This window comes from Balaenoptera physalus, assembly GCF_965194825.1.
Source record: "Balaenoptera physalus genome assembly, chromosome: 17".
NCBI classification, from domain to species: domain Eukaryota; kingdom Metazoa; phylum Chordata; class Mammalia; order Artiodactyla; family Balaenopteridae; genus Balaenoptera; species Balaenoptera physalus.
The window spans coordinates 18,102,937-18,118,786 of NC_138895.1; the positions used below are offsets into that span (position 1 = coordinate 18,102,937).

The window sequence follows — 15,850 nt, forward strand, 5'->3', positions numbered from 1 at the left end:
TAATTCTCAAACAAGAATCTTCAGTTCAGACCACAGTAAGGTATTTTTATACATAGAAACAAACGACAGCTGCTATTATTATCATAATATTGTTATAGGACAAGAGTCAACTAATACCTGGGGTCCAGGAGGTACTGGTTGACTCAGTGCTTCTTCTTCCCCTGTCAGGGTAAATATGCAGCCCTAGATCTCTCCTGTTCTTACTCATGCTGTCCCATTCTTGCCTTACGGTTTCCATTCCTTCCTCTCCTTGAATACTATAAAATTTCTTTCCAAGTTGTCTATTATTTTTAGTTTTCCCATTTTCTGCATTCACCAAGTCTCCTTCCTTGTGGTTCCATTTCCTTATATGATTTGTAATCTTTGATTGCGAGCTCATCTTTAGAGAGATTGCTATCTACAGGAGTCCAGTGTTCCCTGAGCTGTGGAAACTGTGCTATACATCTCTCTGTATGCTTCCCATTGGTCTCTGCCTGGCCCTGGGTTTCAGAGGTATCAGGCCAGTTAACATGCCAATTTCTTAGACTGTGGTCCCTGAGTCACATAGTAATGTGAATTCAGACCTCAGACTTGAGCTGGTGCAGGGTATGATGCTCTAATGTCTAGCAGCTGACTCTTTCCTACCATAGTTCAAGTGGACAGCAAGCTTCCTTACAGCTTCCCCAGGCCAATGAGGGGTATTTCTCTAATTATCATCTCTGTGTCAAGGTACTTGTGGCAGCTTGTATTTTCCAAAGAAGGATGCACTAATACATATCATCTCTGCAAGTTCTTCCTTCAATGTGATGTTGACACTCCTCCATCAAGAGGTGAGGTCTGTGTTCCTTTCTCTGAAACTAACTTCCTTAGTCAATAAAATGCAGGGGCTTCCCTGGTGGCGCAGTGGTTAAGAATCCGCCTGCCAGTGCAGGGGAGGCAGGTTCGAGCCCTGGTCCGGGAAGATCCCACATGCCGAGGAGCAACTAAGCCCGTGTGCCACAACTACTGAGCCTGCGCTCTAGAGCCTGCAAGCCACAACTCCTGAGCCCACGTGCCACAACTGCTGAAGTTCGCGTGCCTAGAGCCCGTGCTCCGCAACAAGAGAAGCCACCGCAATGAGAAGCCCGTGCACCACAATGAAGAGTAACTCCCCGCTCACTGCAACTAGAGAAAGCCCGCATGCAGCAACAAAGACCCAACAGCCAAAAATAAATAAATAAATAAATTTATAAATAAATAAATAAACAAATAAAATAAAATGCAGCAGAATTGACACTGTGATGTTCAAGGCTAGGTCATAAAAGATGATACGATTTCCACTAGCTAGCTCTCTCAGGACACTCACCTTTGAAACCCGGCCACCATTTTGTGAGGAAGCTAAGTGATAGGAAGAGGCCACCATAGAAAGGTTCCATCTGACATCCACAGCTGAGGTCTCGGTCCACAGCCGGGATCAGCCACCAGACATAGGAGTGAGTGAGCCTGCAGGTGATTCCAGCCCTGAGCCTTCAAATCTTCCATCTGAGGCCCCAGACGTGGTGAAGCAGAGCCAAGCCGTCCCTGCCATTCACTGTCCAAATTCCTGCACCGTCCCACAGAATCCACGAGCACAATAAAGTGTTGTTTTGCGCCACTAAGTTTTGGAGAAGTTTGTGATGCATCCATGGTAACTGGAACAGTACTCCTTTGTGACTCCCAGCTCTCAGCAGATGCTCAGCGCTGCCTTCCTGTGTGAGCATTCCTTCATTTCTGCCACCTGGGGGTCTCCTCCTCTTGGTTCCTAGCTCGGCCACATGGCCATAAATGATCTTAATACACCTTATCCCACATTTGAAATATATGGAAGCAGGATGGAGTTTCTTCCATGTCGGCTTCCTCTGCCACACTGACCAGAAGTTCCCAGAATAACTTTTCAAACGATGACATAAAGAACTGAAGAATTTAATTTCTCTTGTATGTAAAGATACTTAAAAATCAATAGGAAAGTGGACCCCAAGATAGTGTGTTTATTAAAGAACAGATAACTCATTACAGAAAAAAAATGGTCAATAAAAGTTTGCCCTAATACTCAAAAAAAAGCAAAATAATATAATGAGCTACAACTTTTGCCCTGAAAATAGCAAAAATTTTTTTTCTCTACTACTAGACAGTGTAAGATGGGGTTCAAGGAAACAGGTACTCTCATAAGGTTTCAGTGGAAGTATTAGTATAGTTCCGGAGAGCAATCTAGCAATACATATGTCCTATAATTTTATATACTTTTGACCCAGCAATTCCACTTCCAGGAGTTTATCCTAAAGGAACAGTCAATGATACATCCAAATATTTACCTTCAAGGATGTCAAATCCTACATTTTTTATAATAGAAAGGCAAAAAGGCTGAAAATAGCCCAACATCAAAGAACAGATGGTAAGATTATCTTTATTTTTAGCTTTGATTAGACCAAAATAATCATCAAGTGAACATAAAGGCAAGTTGTAGATTCATTGAGAAAGCTAGTTATTTATATATTTGCAATGCCAGTCATTGTGCTAGGAGGTGAAATACAAAAATGATTATGATGCAAAAGCGTACAGTCTACTGGGGGAACAAAGTAACGAAACAATTACACTTCACTATGATACATATTGATGATAAATCTGTGTTTAGATTTTGTGGAACAGGGCCTTTGCTGACCTAACCAGACTGGGGAAGAAGGAGAGTTTTGCTGTTGTTTATGAGCAAGGGTTGTTCAAGCCAAGTCCCACGGGTTTTGATAAATAGAAATGGACTGTGGCAGAGAAGACTGGATGCCCAAAATTCTTGTTCCTCCGGAGAATACAGTTGTTCCTAGAAAGTGGTTACCTCCTTGTGGTTGGAATGGGAGTGAATGCAACGTGTGACACTTTCTGCAAGAAACTTCAGAAGCAGGTCTGCTTTTTTTTTTCTTTTTTTGTGGGATTTTAGTTCCCCGACCAGGGACTGAACCCAGGCCCTACAACAGTGAGAGTCAGGACGCTAACCACTGGACTGCCAGGGGATTCCCCCAGGCCCGCTTTCTCCATACTTCCTCCTTCCCATCCTGCTGGCCGCAGTTAGCCGATAGTGAAGCTAATGAATGGCAGAGCCTGGGTCCTACTACCAATGGGAAGAAAGCTGCCTGCTGACCAGGAACACCTGCTTGGAACTATTATGCGAGCAAGAACTGAAGTTCTGTATCCTAAATCACTAAAATGTTGGGGACTGTTTGTCGTTATAGCTATCAATACCCTAATACATGCAATTTTTTATTCCCAAGGGTGAATATATTAGCTCGCTTACTCAAATATATTCACTAAGCATATACTATCTGCAAGTCTATGTGCCATGTGCATGACAAATACAAAGGTGAACTAGAGATTCTGCCTTCACAGATTTTCCAGTCCAAAAGGAAAAACCGTAGCCACTCACACAACTATAGTATAAGGCAAAGTGTCACATTACAGCCTTAGGGGATCTAGATGGACAGAGATATACAGTATCTCACATCTGAGGAGTTCAAAGGAGGGAGATATAACTTTCACAAGGGGGTTCAAAAAAGACTTGGAAGAAACTAGAAAATGACATTTAGATGGAAATGTGGGTAGAAGCCCTGCTGGAAAAGGTAAAGATGTGAAAGTTGCCCTGGAGAGTGGAGGAGGGGTTCAGCACTGGGGCAGGATCACAGACACATTTGAACGCCGGCCAAAGTGGCTTGTACTTTCTTTTTTAGCAATGAGAAGGCATGAGGGTTTTCGAACAGACGTGTGGCATATTCACAGCCATGCTTTAGGAAGATTAAGATGGCAGAGACTGGAGCCAGGTTAAGAGACTACATATAATAGTTCAGAGTGCTTAAATTAGAGTAGTAGAGAGAATTTGACAACACTGACAATTGATTGAATATTGGAGGTTCAGGAAAGAAAAAAGAGTCAAAGATGACTGAGGCTGTGAACTAGGGTGACCAAAAGAATTATGGAACCATGAATTAAATTCAGAGAAAGTGCGAGTCTGGGGGCGGAGGGCAACAGGCAGCTCAGTTCTAGATGAAATTAGTCTAGGACATTCAGGTGGAGATATATAACCTGGATCTAAGCTATAGGAATATTGAAGACTATAGGTTTGGCTGGGAGATGAAGCTTTTAAGAGTTATCGATGTACTGGTGAGAATTAAGGCCAGAGATTGGATAAAGTTGGCAAAGGAGATTTTCCAGGGAGAAGAAAACCAGATTCCCTTACAATATATGCAAGCCAGGAAGATAAAGAAAAGGCAGAAAAGTGACTGGAAAGGCAAATGATCCAGAGGAACCAGAATCGTAGGAAGAACCGGACCATGTCCAATTCTACAGGAGTTAGTAGAGAAAGGAACTACATATTAATAATACTGTAACACCAAACGCACGATCTCATTTAATTCTCAAACAACCCAGTGAAACACAATGCCCAGTCAATTACTGACCAGGAATTCAGATCCGACAAAGAACATAAGCATTGCAATTAAATGAACCAGGATTCTAATCTTGGCTCTGCACTTCAATAGCTGCATAACCATGGGGTCATGAAGAAAATAATAGTGCCTCTGACTCTCATAGGGTTAGTGAGGATTAAATTTTAAAATGCATGCAGGATTTTGTGGCTTTGAAAATTACCACAAAAATAAAAAATGCTACTTTTGAAGTTAAAAAATAAATAAATAAATAAATAAATAAATAAATAAATAAATAAAATGCATGCAGGGGCTTCCCTGGTGGTGCAATGGTTAAGAATCCGCCTGCCACTGCAGGGGACACAGGTTCGAGCCCTGGTCCGGGAAGATCCCACATGCCGCGGAGCAACTAAGCCCGTGCACCACAACTACTGAGCCTGCGCTCTAGAGCCTGCGAGCCACAACTACCGAGCCCGCGAGCCACAACTACTGAAGCCCACGCGCCCAGAGCCTGTGCTCCACCACAAGAGAAGCCACCATCATGAGAGGCCCGCGCACTGCAACGAAGAGTAGCCCCCGCTCGCGGCAACCAGAGAAAGCCTGTGCACAGCAACAAAGACACAACACAGCCAAAAATAAATAAATAAAATAAATAAATTTATAAAAGAAAAATAAAAGTAAAATGCATGCAAAGTGTTCAGCACAGTGCTGGGCATGTAATAAACACTCAATTAGTGGGAGATACTGATTTGTTTTTTAGACGATAATAAACACAGGTTTTTTTCACCACAGCCTGTTGATGGACATGTTAATCACTAAAGACTTTTTGGAAGGAAAGATCCCACCAAATTTTTTTAACGTACATACATCTGACCCAGCAATTCTGCTTCAAGGAATTCACTTTATAGAACTGTTCCCATGTGTAAGAATGTTCATTGTTGCATTGTTTGTAATAAGGAAAAATTGGAACCGATCTTCAGGAGAAATGGTTACATAAATTATGATACATCTATACCATATAATCATACATCTATGTGACACATCTATGAAATATTCAATGAAGACCTAAGTAAACTGCTGTGAAAGGTATTCTCCACATCTTAAGTGAAAAAAGCAATTTCTCAAAAGAATCCATATATGATTCCACTGATGACCAAAAACAAATGACAAGAGAATAAATACTAAATGAACTGTAAGAAGTGTTAGAAAGTAAAGAAAGGACTAGAAACTAAAGAGGGCTTTCACCTCTTAAGTCTATATACTCCTGCACCCGAGCCGCCCGCAGCCTCCGTCAAGTCCTCAGCCCCGGCCTCCCCGCCAGCCCCCCTCCAAGAGCATCACGAGGATCCTTGGGGCGACCCGTGTGCGTCACTAGAATAGATGCCCTTCTTGGGAGGGGGCCGAGCCAGCTGACCTAAGGGACCCACCTCCCTTTCAGGCCTGACCCGGCCGCCCCCCGTCCCCTCCAACCCCGGCACGCCCCTGGCCGGGGTTCCCCCAGACCGGTCGCACTCACTGTCCCCGCAGCTCCGCCGTGGAGGGGAGGGGCTTCTCCGGCCTGGCCCGCGGCGGCGGCGCCCAGGTCTGGGGCGGGGACAGCGGGCAGCGCGGGAGCCAGTGGCAGCCCGGCGCTGAGCCGAATCCCCGGCCCAGACCTGCAGAGCCGCGGGGCTGACTGCTGCGGCGGAGCGGGGCGGGCAGCCGCGCGCTCGCTCGGGCGCCGCTCTCGGGGCGATCATGCTCAGCGGCCGGCAGCCCGACGACGCTCGGGAGCGCGGCGCGCCCCCAGCTCAGCCCCGCCCCGCCCCGCCCGGCGAGAAGCTGCTGCGGCCGCCGCCCCGCCCGCCCGATGCGTGCCCGTTGCTAGGCGGGAGCTTCCGGGATGCCTTCCGGGCGGTCACCGGGCGCAGTCCCGCAGGACTCTGGGCGGCAAGTCAGGTTGCCGCGCCAGGATGGTGCCTGGGCGGCGGGGAGACCGCTAGGACTCACTGGACAACTACTGTAGGGGGCCGCCGCAGTCGGAGTCACGGCTGCAGGGGCTGGGGTGGCAGGAGGCTGCGGAAACGAGCCTCAGTCGTGACACCACCCACTGTAGACAGGGTGGGTAGTGGGCAGTTGGACAAGGTTGGTGAGGTTCGGTTCTCTGGGTTGCATTTTTAAGATTCAAACTAACCAGGCTCTCCAGAGTACTGATGAGTGGACCAGCAGTACCTGACTAGAGCAATCTTCGGCAAGTGACCCTCCCGAGTTCCCTCATCGTGCGCTCCCGGATTCCGCGTTCTACGCCTCCACTGTCGAGGTTCTTCGGTGAAAGGCTCGGCGCACGTCTCCTCCCTAGCTGGAAAGCCTAGCGGCCTGACTCGGACAGTAGTGGCTTAGCCTATGTATACTCTTGCCAAGTTGTTCCAAACCCTGTCTTCGTTTCTTGACCCCTCCACTAGGGCTGCAAGCTTCGCCCTGGTAAGATGGTTTCGGATCCCACAGAACTCCTGAAACTGCTCTCAGCACACCACTTTTGTTTTCATTAAGCTTGATACTAACCTTTCCTAGCTCCTCTGGTTAAGAAAACCAACTCAAATTAGACTTGGAACCTAACCACTTAGTTGTGTGATCCTGGAAGTCGGGAAAGTTAGCCCCTCGTCTAAAAAATGGGGATAGTGGTATACTTCCCTATTAGAATAGGCTGCACGTTAAAAATCACATGGAGACTTTAAAGGGAAAAAGCCTGGGCCCATCCCCAAACCAATTAAGAATTCAGTTCTGGAGTTGCACTCACAGTGGAGAACCACCCACCCAGGGTAAGGTGGAGTAAGTGTACACTAGCCCTCAATACATGATCAAATGCTTATTATTAAATCGGTCTGTTTTGAGTTTGCTATCCCCTCCTCTTGGCTATCACACCGCCCACTGACACTCTTACCCAACTCTCTGCCTTGGCTCATGCTGTTCTACCTCCAGGTGCCCAAATTCGACCTCCTCTGTGAAACTTCCAGGCAGGAACCATCTCCTATATTCCTCTAACATATTTTCACATACTATTACCCCTACCGATAAAACTCATTTTCCCAAGTCCTCCTGAGTAAAAAAATATCTATCTAATCTCCATAAGCTTCCACTCCTCCTCTCACCATTCCCCACCCAAACACCCAAGGACTAAAATGTGCTAACACTGGAGATGCAAAATTTTAAATGGCTATTGCCCATAAAAGGCTTGATTCACTCAATCAAAAAAGCAAAGGACCTGCAATGCACCAGGCATTGTTCTAACTGCTGGAATAGAGAAGGCTAAGACTCAAACCTGATACATACTCAAATCTTGAGTGGCTGGGAAAAGTAACAGATAACAAGTAAATGGAAAAATTATTTGATAGTAAAAGATGCTACTAAAAAAAAAAACAAAAAAAACAAAAAAAAACAAGGTTACATGAAGAGGTGTCAGAGATCTTTTTCCAGAATGAAAAAGCCAAGTACACAGACCTCCTCAGGGCCGAGTGCTCCAGACACAAGATTTCAAGTGCCAAGACCCTACATTAGAAGCTTGTCATTTTTGAGGAACAGGAAAAAATATAGCTGGGAGCCATAAATTAAAGATCAAAGAATGGGGGGGCTTCCCTGGTGGCACAGTGGTTGAGAATCTGCCTGCCAATGCAGGGGACACGGGTTCGAGCCCTGGTCTGGGAAGATCCCACATGCCGCGGAGCAACTAAGCCCGTGAGCCACAATGACTGAGCCTGCGCGTCTGGAGCCTGTGCTCCGCAACAGGAGAGGCCGCAACAGTGAGAGGCCCGCACACCGCAATGAAGAGTGGCCCCCGCTTGCCGCAACTAGAGAAAGCCCTCGCACAGAAACGAAGACCCAACACAGCCAAAAATATATAAAATAAATAAATTAATTTAAAAAAAAAAAGATCAAAAAATGGCCCTCTCAAATATCTCCCTGCCCTAATTTCTAGAACCTGTGAATATGCTACCTTATGTAGACTTTGCAGATGTACTTATATTCAGTATTAAGGAATTTGAGGTGGGGCATTATCCTGGATTATCTGCGTGGCCCAACATAATCACAAAAGTCCACAAAAGAGGGAGGCAGGAGGATCAGAGCCAGAGATGATGGAAGGATGGAAACAGAGATTACACTTTGAAGGTGGAGAAGGGGCCACAAGCCAAGAATTGTAAGCAGCTTCTAGAAACTGGAAACAGCAAGGAAACGGATTCTCCCCTAGAGGCTTCGGAAGGCAGGAAGGCCTGCTGACACCTTGGTTTAGCGCAGTGAAACTGATTTTGAACTTCTGACCTTCAAAGCTATTAAGACAATAAATTTGTGTTTTAAGTCACTTAAGTTGGTGGTAATTTGTGACAGTAGTGATAGAAAACAAATACTCAGTGCCTACTATATGTTATGTCAGGTACTGGGTAGGATGAAAAAAAGCCCCCCTTAAAAAGTTAACTGCTGAAGAGAAGGGAGCACTTGAATGAGAGGCACATGTATGTTTTGGCTAGTTTGATACCAAATCTGTAAAGGAAAACAGCGGGAACGGAAAGTTGTCAATCTTCCCCTGCAGGTGGTCCCCAATGACACTTCAAGAATCTGTCACATCCTAGACATCCTTGTGTAGCACTTATGATATTTGTGTTAAGTCTATCTTGCCCATTAACACATGAATGCAGAGGCTATTTTCCTTTGTACACCCCTGCTAAGTGCTCAAGTTACACAACAGACAGCATTTACTTAGCACTGTGGGCCAGGCACTGCCCTAAGCATTTTCCATGACCTGACATATTTAATCTTCACTAAAATCCTATGAAATTAGGTACTACTATTGCCCCCATTTTGCTGGTAAGGAACCAGAGATGAAGTAATTTAATGGCTCAAACTATTAAGTGGAAGCTGGATATGAATTCATGCAGTTTGGCCCCAGAGCCAGCATTCTTAATCCAGTTTACCACAAAGGAACCTTCGAAGATAAGCAAGACCAGGAAACACCGGGAACAGACAACTAAACTAGGGTAGCTAGGGGAAGACCTAATAAAGCTGGAACTTTGAAGGGTACAAAAAGGCAATGTACTTATGTGAAGTGAATCTTTGTGTAAGTAGAACCTGGTGGCCCAGACTTTCATCAGAGGTTGGTTAGCCTTCTAGCGGATGTGGATGATCTCTTGTAGAAAGTGACACCACTTTCAGGGGAGTTTTTTAAGTAAAATAAGATATTAAGGTGCATTTCAACAGGTTCTAATAGTTCACAAAATATTCTCATGCTCAGTTTTAATCCTTACGATCAATCCTGTGAAGACAAATGATTATCCCAATTTACTCCCTAGCAATCTGACAGCTGTCACCTCACAGCATGCTTTTTTAATGTTTATCCCCATTGCTTTAGTTCTCTACCATATTGCCAGATGTCCTCCCCACTTCCAAACTCTCTCATACATTTCCCTATCCTCTGGTCCTCTAGCCGCATTTGGAAACTATGTGGAGAGTGAATTTCCAGGACTGCAAACAAATGTGTCTGCAGAGGACATGTACAGCCCCAACACTGTTTCTCTCCCCTCCATATACCTACAGATCTTCCTATCCCCCTCACCAGCTTCAAGAACTTTACTATTTTGGGTAATGATGTGTCAACATCCATGGACTACAACAAATGTGCCACTCAACGTTGAGAGTGGGGGAGGCTGGCTGTTTAGGGAGGGGCAGGAGGGTATACTGGAACCCTGTACTTTCCACTCTGCTTTGCTGTGAACCTAAAACTGCTCTTAAAAAGTTAATTTTTTTGAAAAAAGCATTATTAAATACCACCATCCCATATATAGAATGCCATTTCTATTACTATTCCAAATCCTACACGCCTAGGTAGTTAGCAATATGCCACCTGAACAACTTTATTACAGTAATTAGACGTTTTCTTCCGAGCCACTCCTACCGTTCAGAATACTGGATGTGCAAAGACACGTGGGCTATACTGTGTAGTTACCTACTAAAGCAGTAAAACAAAACAGGTAATTTCAAAACTTAAAGACTTTTAGGCTCCACCAAGAGATTAATGATTTTGTTATACATTGATCCAACTGTTTACCAAGATATTAAATTTCTTGCAAAACACTAGATACACATGTATACAGGTAACATTGGTTTTAGAAACTAATAACCTTGATTTCCCTCCAGGATTCACTGACCCTAAACTCACTAATCCAAATAGTTTCCAACACCCAAGAATTTAAATGTATTTGTCTAGCAACTTTTAAATACTAAAGAGTGATGATTCTGGTGCAACAGAATCAAAAGTATAGAGCATCTATTTCATACGGCATCATACCTTTGGCACAGTCAGTGAGAATCATAAACCTTTTTACTTTTATTATATGTACTTCCCGTTGCACTACACTTAAAACTTTCAGGTTTGTGGGCTTCCCTGGTGGCGCAGTGGTTGAGACTCTGCCTGCTAATGCAGGGGACACGGGTTCGAGTCCTGGTCTGGGAAGATCCCACATGCCACGGAGCAACTGGGCCCGTGAGCCACAACTGCTGAGCCTGTGCGTCTGGAGCCTGTGCCCCGCAACGGGAGGGGCCGCGATAGCGAGGCCCGCGCACCGCGATGAAGAGTGGCCCCCGCTTGCCGCAACTAGAGAAAGCCCTCACACGAAACGAAGACCCAACACAGCTAAATAAATAAATAAAGTAGCTATTAATTAAAAAAAAAAAAAAACTTTCAGGTTTGCTAGCCTAGGTGAGATGATACATAAAAATATATAGGGAATGTTATTTATAAATTCAAGTTTTTGCTCACTAGTATTCTCATGAGTTCTTTAGGTGCTCCAAATAAATTGCATCCATGGGCACATTTCATTTCTTCCTTCTTGATATACACAATATGTAGTGGAATCATTAGGAATTCATGTAAGTATGGGTAGAAGATGCAAAGCAAAAACATAAAAGTGAAATGCAAAAACAAAATGACACATTTACTCACTACTTTATAGGCAAGCCAAAGCCTGAGAAAATGGAATTTCAGCAACGGATTTTTATTTGTAAACTGAACCTTTACTCATGCACAAAGGCCTGTGAAATGGGCTTTCTTAGACTAGACCCATTTTGGCCAACTCAAAAGTGAAAAATGAGGACTTCGTACAGGAAAATCTTCAATAAACCCCAGGAATGTTTTTCACAAGATACAAACTGGACCCTAAGTTTTACACGCAACAGGCTGTTGATCTGACTTAACTGTGTCACACCAAGATTTGCCACAATAGCTAGGGGACGGCAGAAGAAAGATAACAAAAAGTCACCAAGACAACAATACATTTCAATTTGAAAGCAGTCACTGTTTATTAACTGACCAAATTACAAAAATAATCATGGTAGATACCTGAAAGGAAGGGAAAAAAAACCCATTAAACATCTTAATAACTAAGAATTAACATAAACCAGGAAGTCGTAAGAACTACCAATTCAGTTTCCATTATTAAGTAGGAAGAAAAAAAAAAGGCTTTTTCTTCCCTCCATAAATGTCCTCAAAAGGAGAAACCAAACCAACTGCGATCATATATGATGGCCGATTTCCCGCGCCCCCCCCCCCCCCGCACTAAATACTGCTTAGAACTCAAACCAAACCCTTTCCAGCATCTAAGTCGTTTTTACTCCAGTATTAAGTAAACTTCTTTCAGGATGTAGTTGCTCACCTTAGTTCATCCTTCTAATAAGTCTGTTGATCTGGTCTTCCCTGTTGCCAGCATCTCCACCTTCTACAAAATGGGTAGTCTTTTTCTTCATTCCACCTCGTGGAGAAGACAACTTGAAGGGCCACAGGAAGTTGTTTGCTTCTTTGAAACGTTTTCCAACAGTATAGATCTCATGAATCAGATCCTCCATGCAGATAATACCGTATTTGCCTGAACATGTTCAAGATGATTTAAGGTTACTAAAACTGTTTATTTTGAGACTATTAAATTTTTAAGGCATTAAGATAGGCTGTGACATAAAGAATTACAAGTAAATCAAGAATAAAGTAACAAAGAAGGAAATACATGACCTTATTTACAAAGATACAGCTCAAGCCAATGAAATCATACCTTCCATTTTTCATAAATATTGTAGGGAATAAAGGAAGATTCATAATAGTGAGAAAAGTCAGGCAACAAGATGCCAAAAAATATCATTTTATCTGATACAATAACTTTTATAATTAATAATATAATAACTTTTCCCCAAATAGGCAGAACCTACCAAGACATCGAGCAATCAACACGTTATCCGTCAGGGCAATTCGCTTCTTGTTGATTTTGCCATAACCACGCTTGTAGATCAATTCATTTACTGACTTTAGGTTTGGGTACCTAAATATGAAAATACAGATATAAATGACCAAATAAGACTATCACTGTCAAAACACCTGCCAGCTTACCGAACAGAAATCAAAGACACCTACCCCCATGCAATGTATGGTTCCACAATTCTCAGCATGTTAATTGAAGCCTTGTTGAGCTTCACAAAGGTGCCATTGAAAATCTGACGGAGGCGAAGAAGCTGCAACACCTTTCGAACCTTTGGGCTCACACCATTGATACTGCAATGAAAAAAATACAAAAAATTCATTTAGCTTTTATCAGAATTTTTACTAGTAAAAGACGAGAAACTAACTATTACAATTTTGGGCAACACGTGTCACACCTAAATAAGAATCCTCTCATGTTACAAACACCACTTTTCCCTTTAGTTAGCTGTATTCTATTACCTCTGCCAATTTGCCTCTCCTGCAAGTAAACTGTCTTTTGACACATACCTTTCATACTTAAAACTTTCCCCAACACTCTTATTACTTCTAGTTTTGCATACATCGTTGTCAGAGCACTTATGAGGCTCCAATTTAACTGCTTTTGAAATGAATCTCCAGGACACTGAACTCAAGTGCTCAATTCGAGAATGAATAGATGCTTTGGGCACAGGGCTTACAATCACTAAAATACTCTCCTCACCACCCAAATATTTTCATTCCAATGTTTTACAACCAAGGTCCCCACAAGTACTGTGAAATTTAGCTGGGATTGTGCAGCTTTCCCTTTACAACCAGAACGCAGTAAAAACTGAACTTACCCTCTGATCCTGATGACAAATGCCAATTTGGGTTCCGCGGGTACGTAGAAGTTGCCAGCTTTTCTTGCCATCCTAGCCATGCGAATCTCCGTTCTGTACATCTGCCGGTATTCCTTGTGATAGTGCTTGGCTTTTTCATAGATAAGCTTCCTCCTTGCCTTTCGAAGCTGAAAACCAACATCAGTTATTCATCTGCCTTTTAGCTCCCAAACACAATTAGCAATTATCAGTTCTTTCCAAGAAAACCCTTCCCTTGAAGCTTTCTCACCACAATATGCGTTAACATTGCAAGAGGAAAATAACTAACTTCATTTGGAAAGGTGGTTCTAAGTTAACCACCCTCACTGCTACAGCAGCTGAAGTAAACAAGCCTTGTTAAAAACATCCACCTTATTTTCAATCATAGGACCTTTTCTTAACTGGGTGCCTCAAAAAAGTTTACTTACCATCTTCTGGGCAAATTTCTTTCTCAGGCGCTTGATCTTAAGCTCTGCGAAATTCTTTCGCTTTTTCTTAAGGGTTTCTGGCACAGCAGGAACCTTCTTTTTCTTCTCTCTAACATTAGCAGACAGAGCGTTAATTCAGAAAGCTCACAGCACTGCAGCACTCCCATTCTGTACTGAGCGCTCTCTCTTAACACTACTATCGCCACTGACTTCAAACGTACCTTTAACTGCTGTAGCATGCTATGGTGTAAGATGCAGATTTTAAGAAATTCCTATGCCCGTTATCTTTACCTTTAACACGGACCACTTGCTTTAAACGAGTCACAAAAATAACAAATTCACATTTAATCTACGATCACTCCCGGGGTCCCACGACAACAAAAATGCCGAGAGCAAACCGTGCAGAGTAAAAGGCTGCCGCAAGACACTGATCCCTAGACTATTAGTGAGTGTGAGTCTAAGAGGACTTAAGAGTCTCAAGGAGAAAAAAAAAAAAAAGTCCCAAACAAACTCCCAAAGACAACCCCGTTTCAAGCCTCAAGCTCCATATGCTGTAAGCAGAGACCTGACAGCAGGGATGCCTCGGACAAACGCCAGGTAAGGAAAAAGAACCCCATTCAGAGATTCTGAGCCTCCTTGAAAAGACGAGGGACTGGACAACCTGTCGGTTCCGCACATATTCAGCTCTCACACCTCGTTCCCGGTAACTCCAAAACCTCCGCCCCAAGGCCTCCTGAAGCCCATTTTAGCCTAAGACCACCAGGAGTGTCACACAACGTCACAAACACACAGGTAAGTCGACAAAGACACAGGTTACAGACGGAACGAGAGAGAGTGAGACAAAAGCCTCTGGTTTCGGGGATGGAGGAGGATTCTCGAGAGAACGAGGAGAAACTTACTCAGCGCCCTCCATGGTTCCAGCCGGGAAAGAGGAAGTTGGCGCATGCGCGCTGTCCACTTAAAGATGGCGGGCGTGAAGCCCCACGACTCATAGGTGTCCCAGGATAAGCCAGAAAAGAACTCAGAACTGAGAACTCGTATTGCAGACGCAGAATTAAGAACTGCCTGATTCAGCCTCTTACGATCAAGTTTCAAGTAAAATCTGTATGGGAAAAATTAATGCATTGGTTACACTCTTTAATCAATATGATGAGAGCAAAGAGTGCCGATACCTTGACTACTCGGGGTCCTAATCCCTGGGCTGCCTTGACAGGATACTTCTCGAATTCTACTCAGTAATATATGCAAATGACGCGCGGCCGGGGCGCGAACTACAAATCCCGGCATGCATCACTTTCACGGCCCGCCTGGCGGGAGGGCAACGCTTGACCGGGTCGGTAGGGAACCACGGCGGTGGTGATTCCAGCCGGGGAAATTGAGAGCCTTTGGGCCTACGTTCCAAAGGGCTAGCTACGATTCGAAGTTGCTGCCGGCTTTTGACCGCCTTCTCGGCTCTTTGCCAACCCCAGTAGCAGACCGGCACACCCGTTGCCGCGCTGCCGAGGTCCTTCTCTTCGTTCCTCCAGCCTGCAGGGCTGTCTTCCGCAGCGCCTGATCGCAGGCGGGGCCACCCAGAGCCCCCTGGCTAACGAAAGTGACGAGACGGGGACAAGCGAGGAGCGGACGGCCAAAGGAAGATGGCCGGGGCACTGCCGACCGTCCGGTCTGGCAGGCGGAGGCCGGGACACCCCACGGCAGGGGGCGTGAACCGCGAAGGGAGGTGCGAGGAGGACTGGAGGCTGCGGCCACGGCCATGTGAGAGGGGCTGCCCCGCCGCGGTTCGGCGGACGGCGAGCGGGCGGGGGGCTGGGCCGGGGGCGGGGTGCGCCCGGGGGCGGGGAGGGCCGAGCCGAGGGAGGGCCGATGCCGCCGCCGGCTCTTCCCGGTCGCGGGTTATATAGCGCGGAGTGTGGA

At 44.8% G+C, this 15,850-nt stretch overlaps 2 protein-coding genes across 8 annotated transcripts in view; both read right to left on the minus strand.

The window, feature by feature from the left end:
* Positions 1–6,175, minus strand: part of LOC309646368 (uncharacterized protein C8orf89) — a 117,831-nt gene extending 111,656 nt beyond the window's left edge. For 5 of the 7 annotated variants that reach the window (XR_014255313.1, XM_082432639.1, XM_082432636.1 and 2 more), the window contains exon 1: positions 1,325–5,657. Coding sequence is in view for 5 of the 7 variants with exons in the window: in XM_082432639.1 (XP_082288765.1) it covers positions 1,325–1,344 (20 nt within the window). In the remaining 2 variants the exon portion in view is untranslated. Of the gene's footprint in view, positions 1–1,324; positions 5,659–5,919 lie in introns of those variants that run through there. The other 2 variants (XM_082432640.1, XM_082432641.1) reach the window with 2 other exon arrangements.
* A 5,522-nt stretch (positions 6,176–11,697) lies between these two features.
* RPL7 (ribosomal protein L7) lies at positions 11,698–15,706 on the minus strand. Its single transcript, XM_082432621.1, is given in 9 exon segments — positions 11,698–11,766; positions 12,080–12,289; positions 12,624–12,733; positions 12,826–12,963; positions 13,491–13,657; positions 13,937–14,045; positions 14,836–14,866; positions 14,869–15,038; positions 15,414–15,706. Coding segments are annotated over 8 exon segments (1,212 nt in total). The 5' UTR covers positions 15,692–15,706; the 3' UTR covers positions 11,698–11,766; position 12,080.
* Positions 15,707–15,850: the final 144 nt, after the last annotated feature.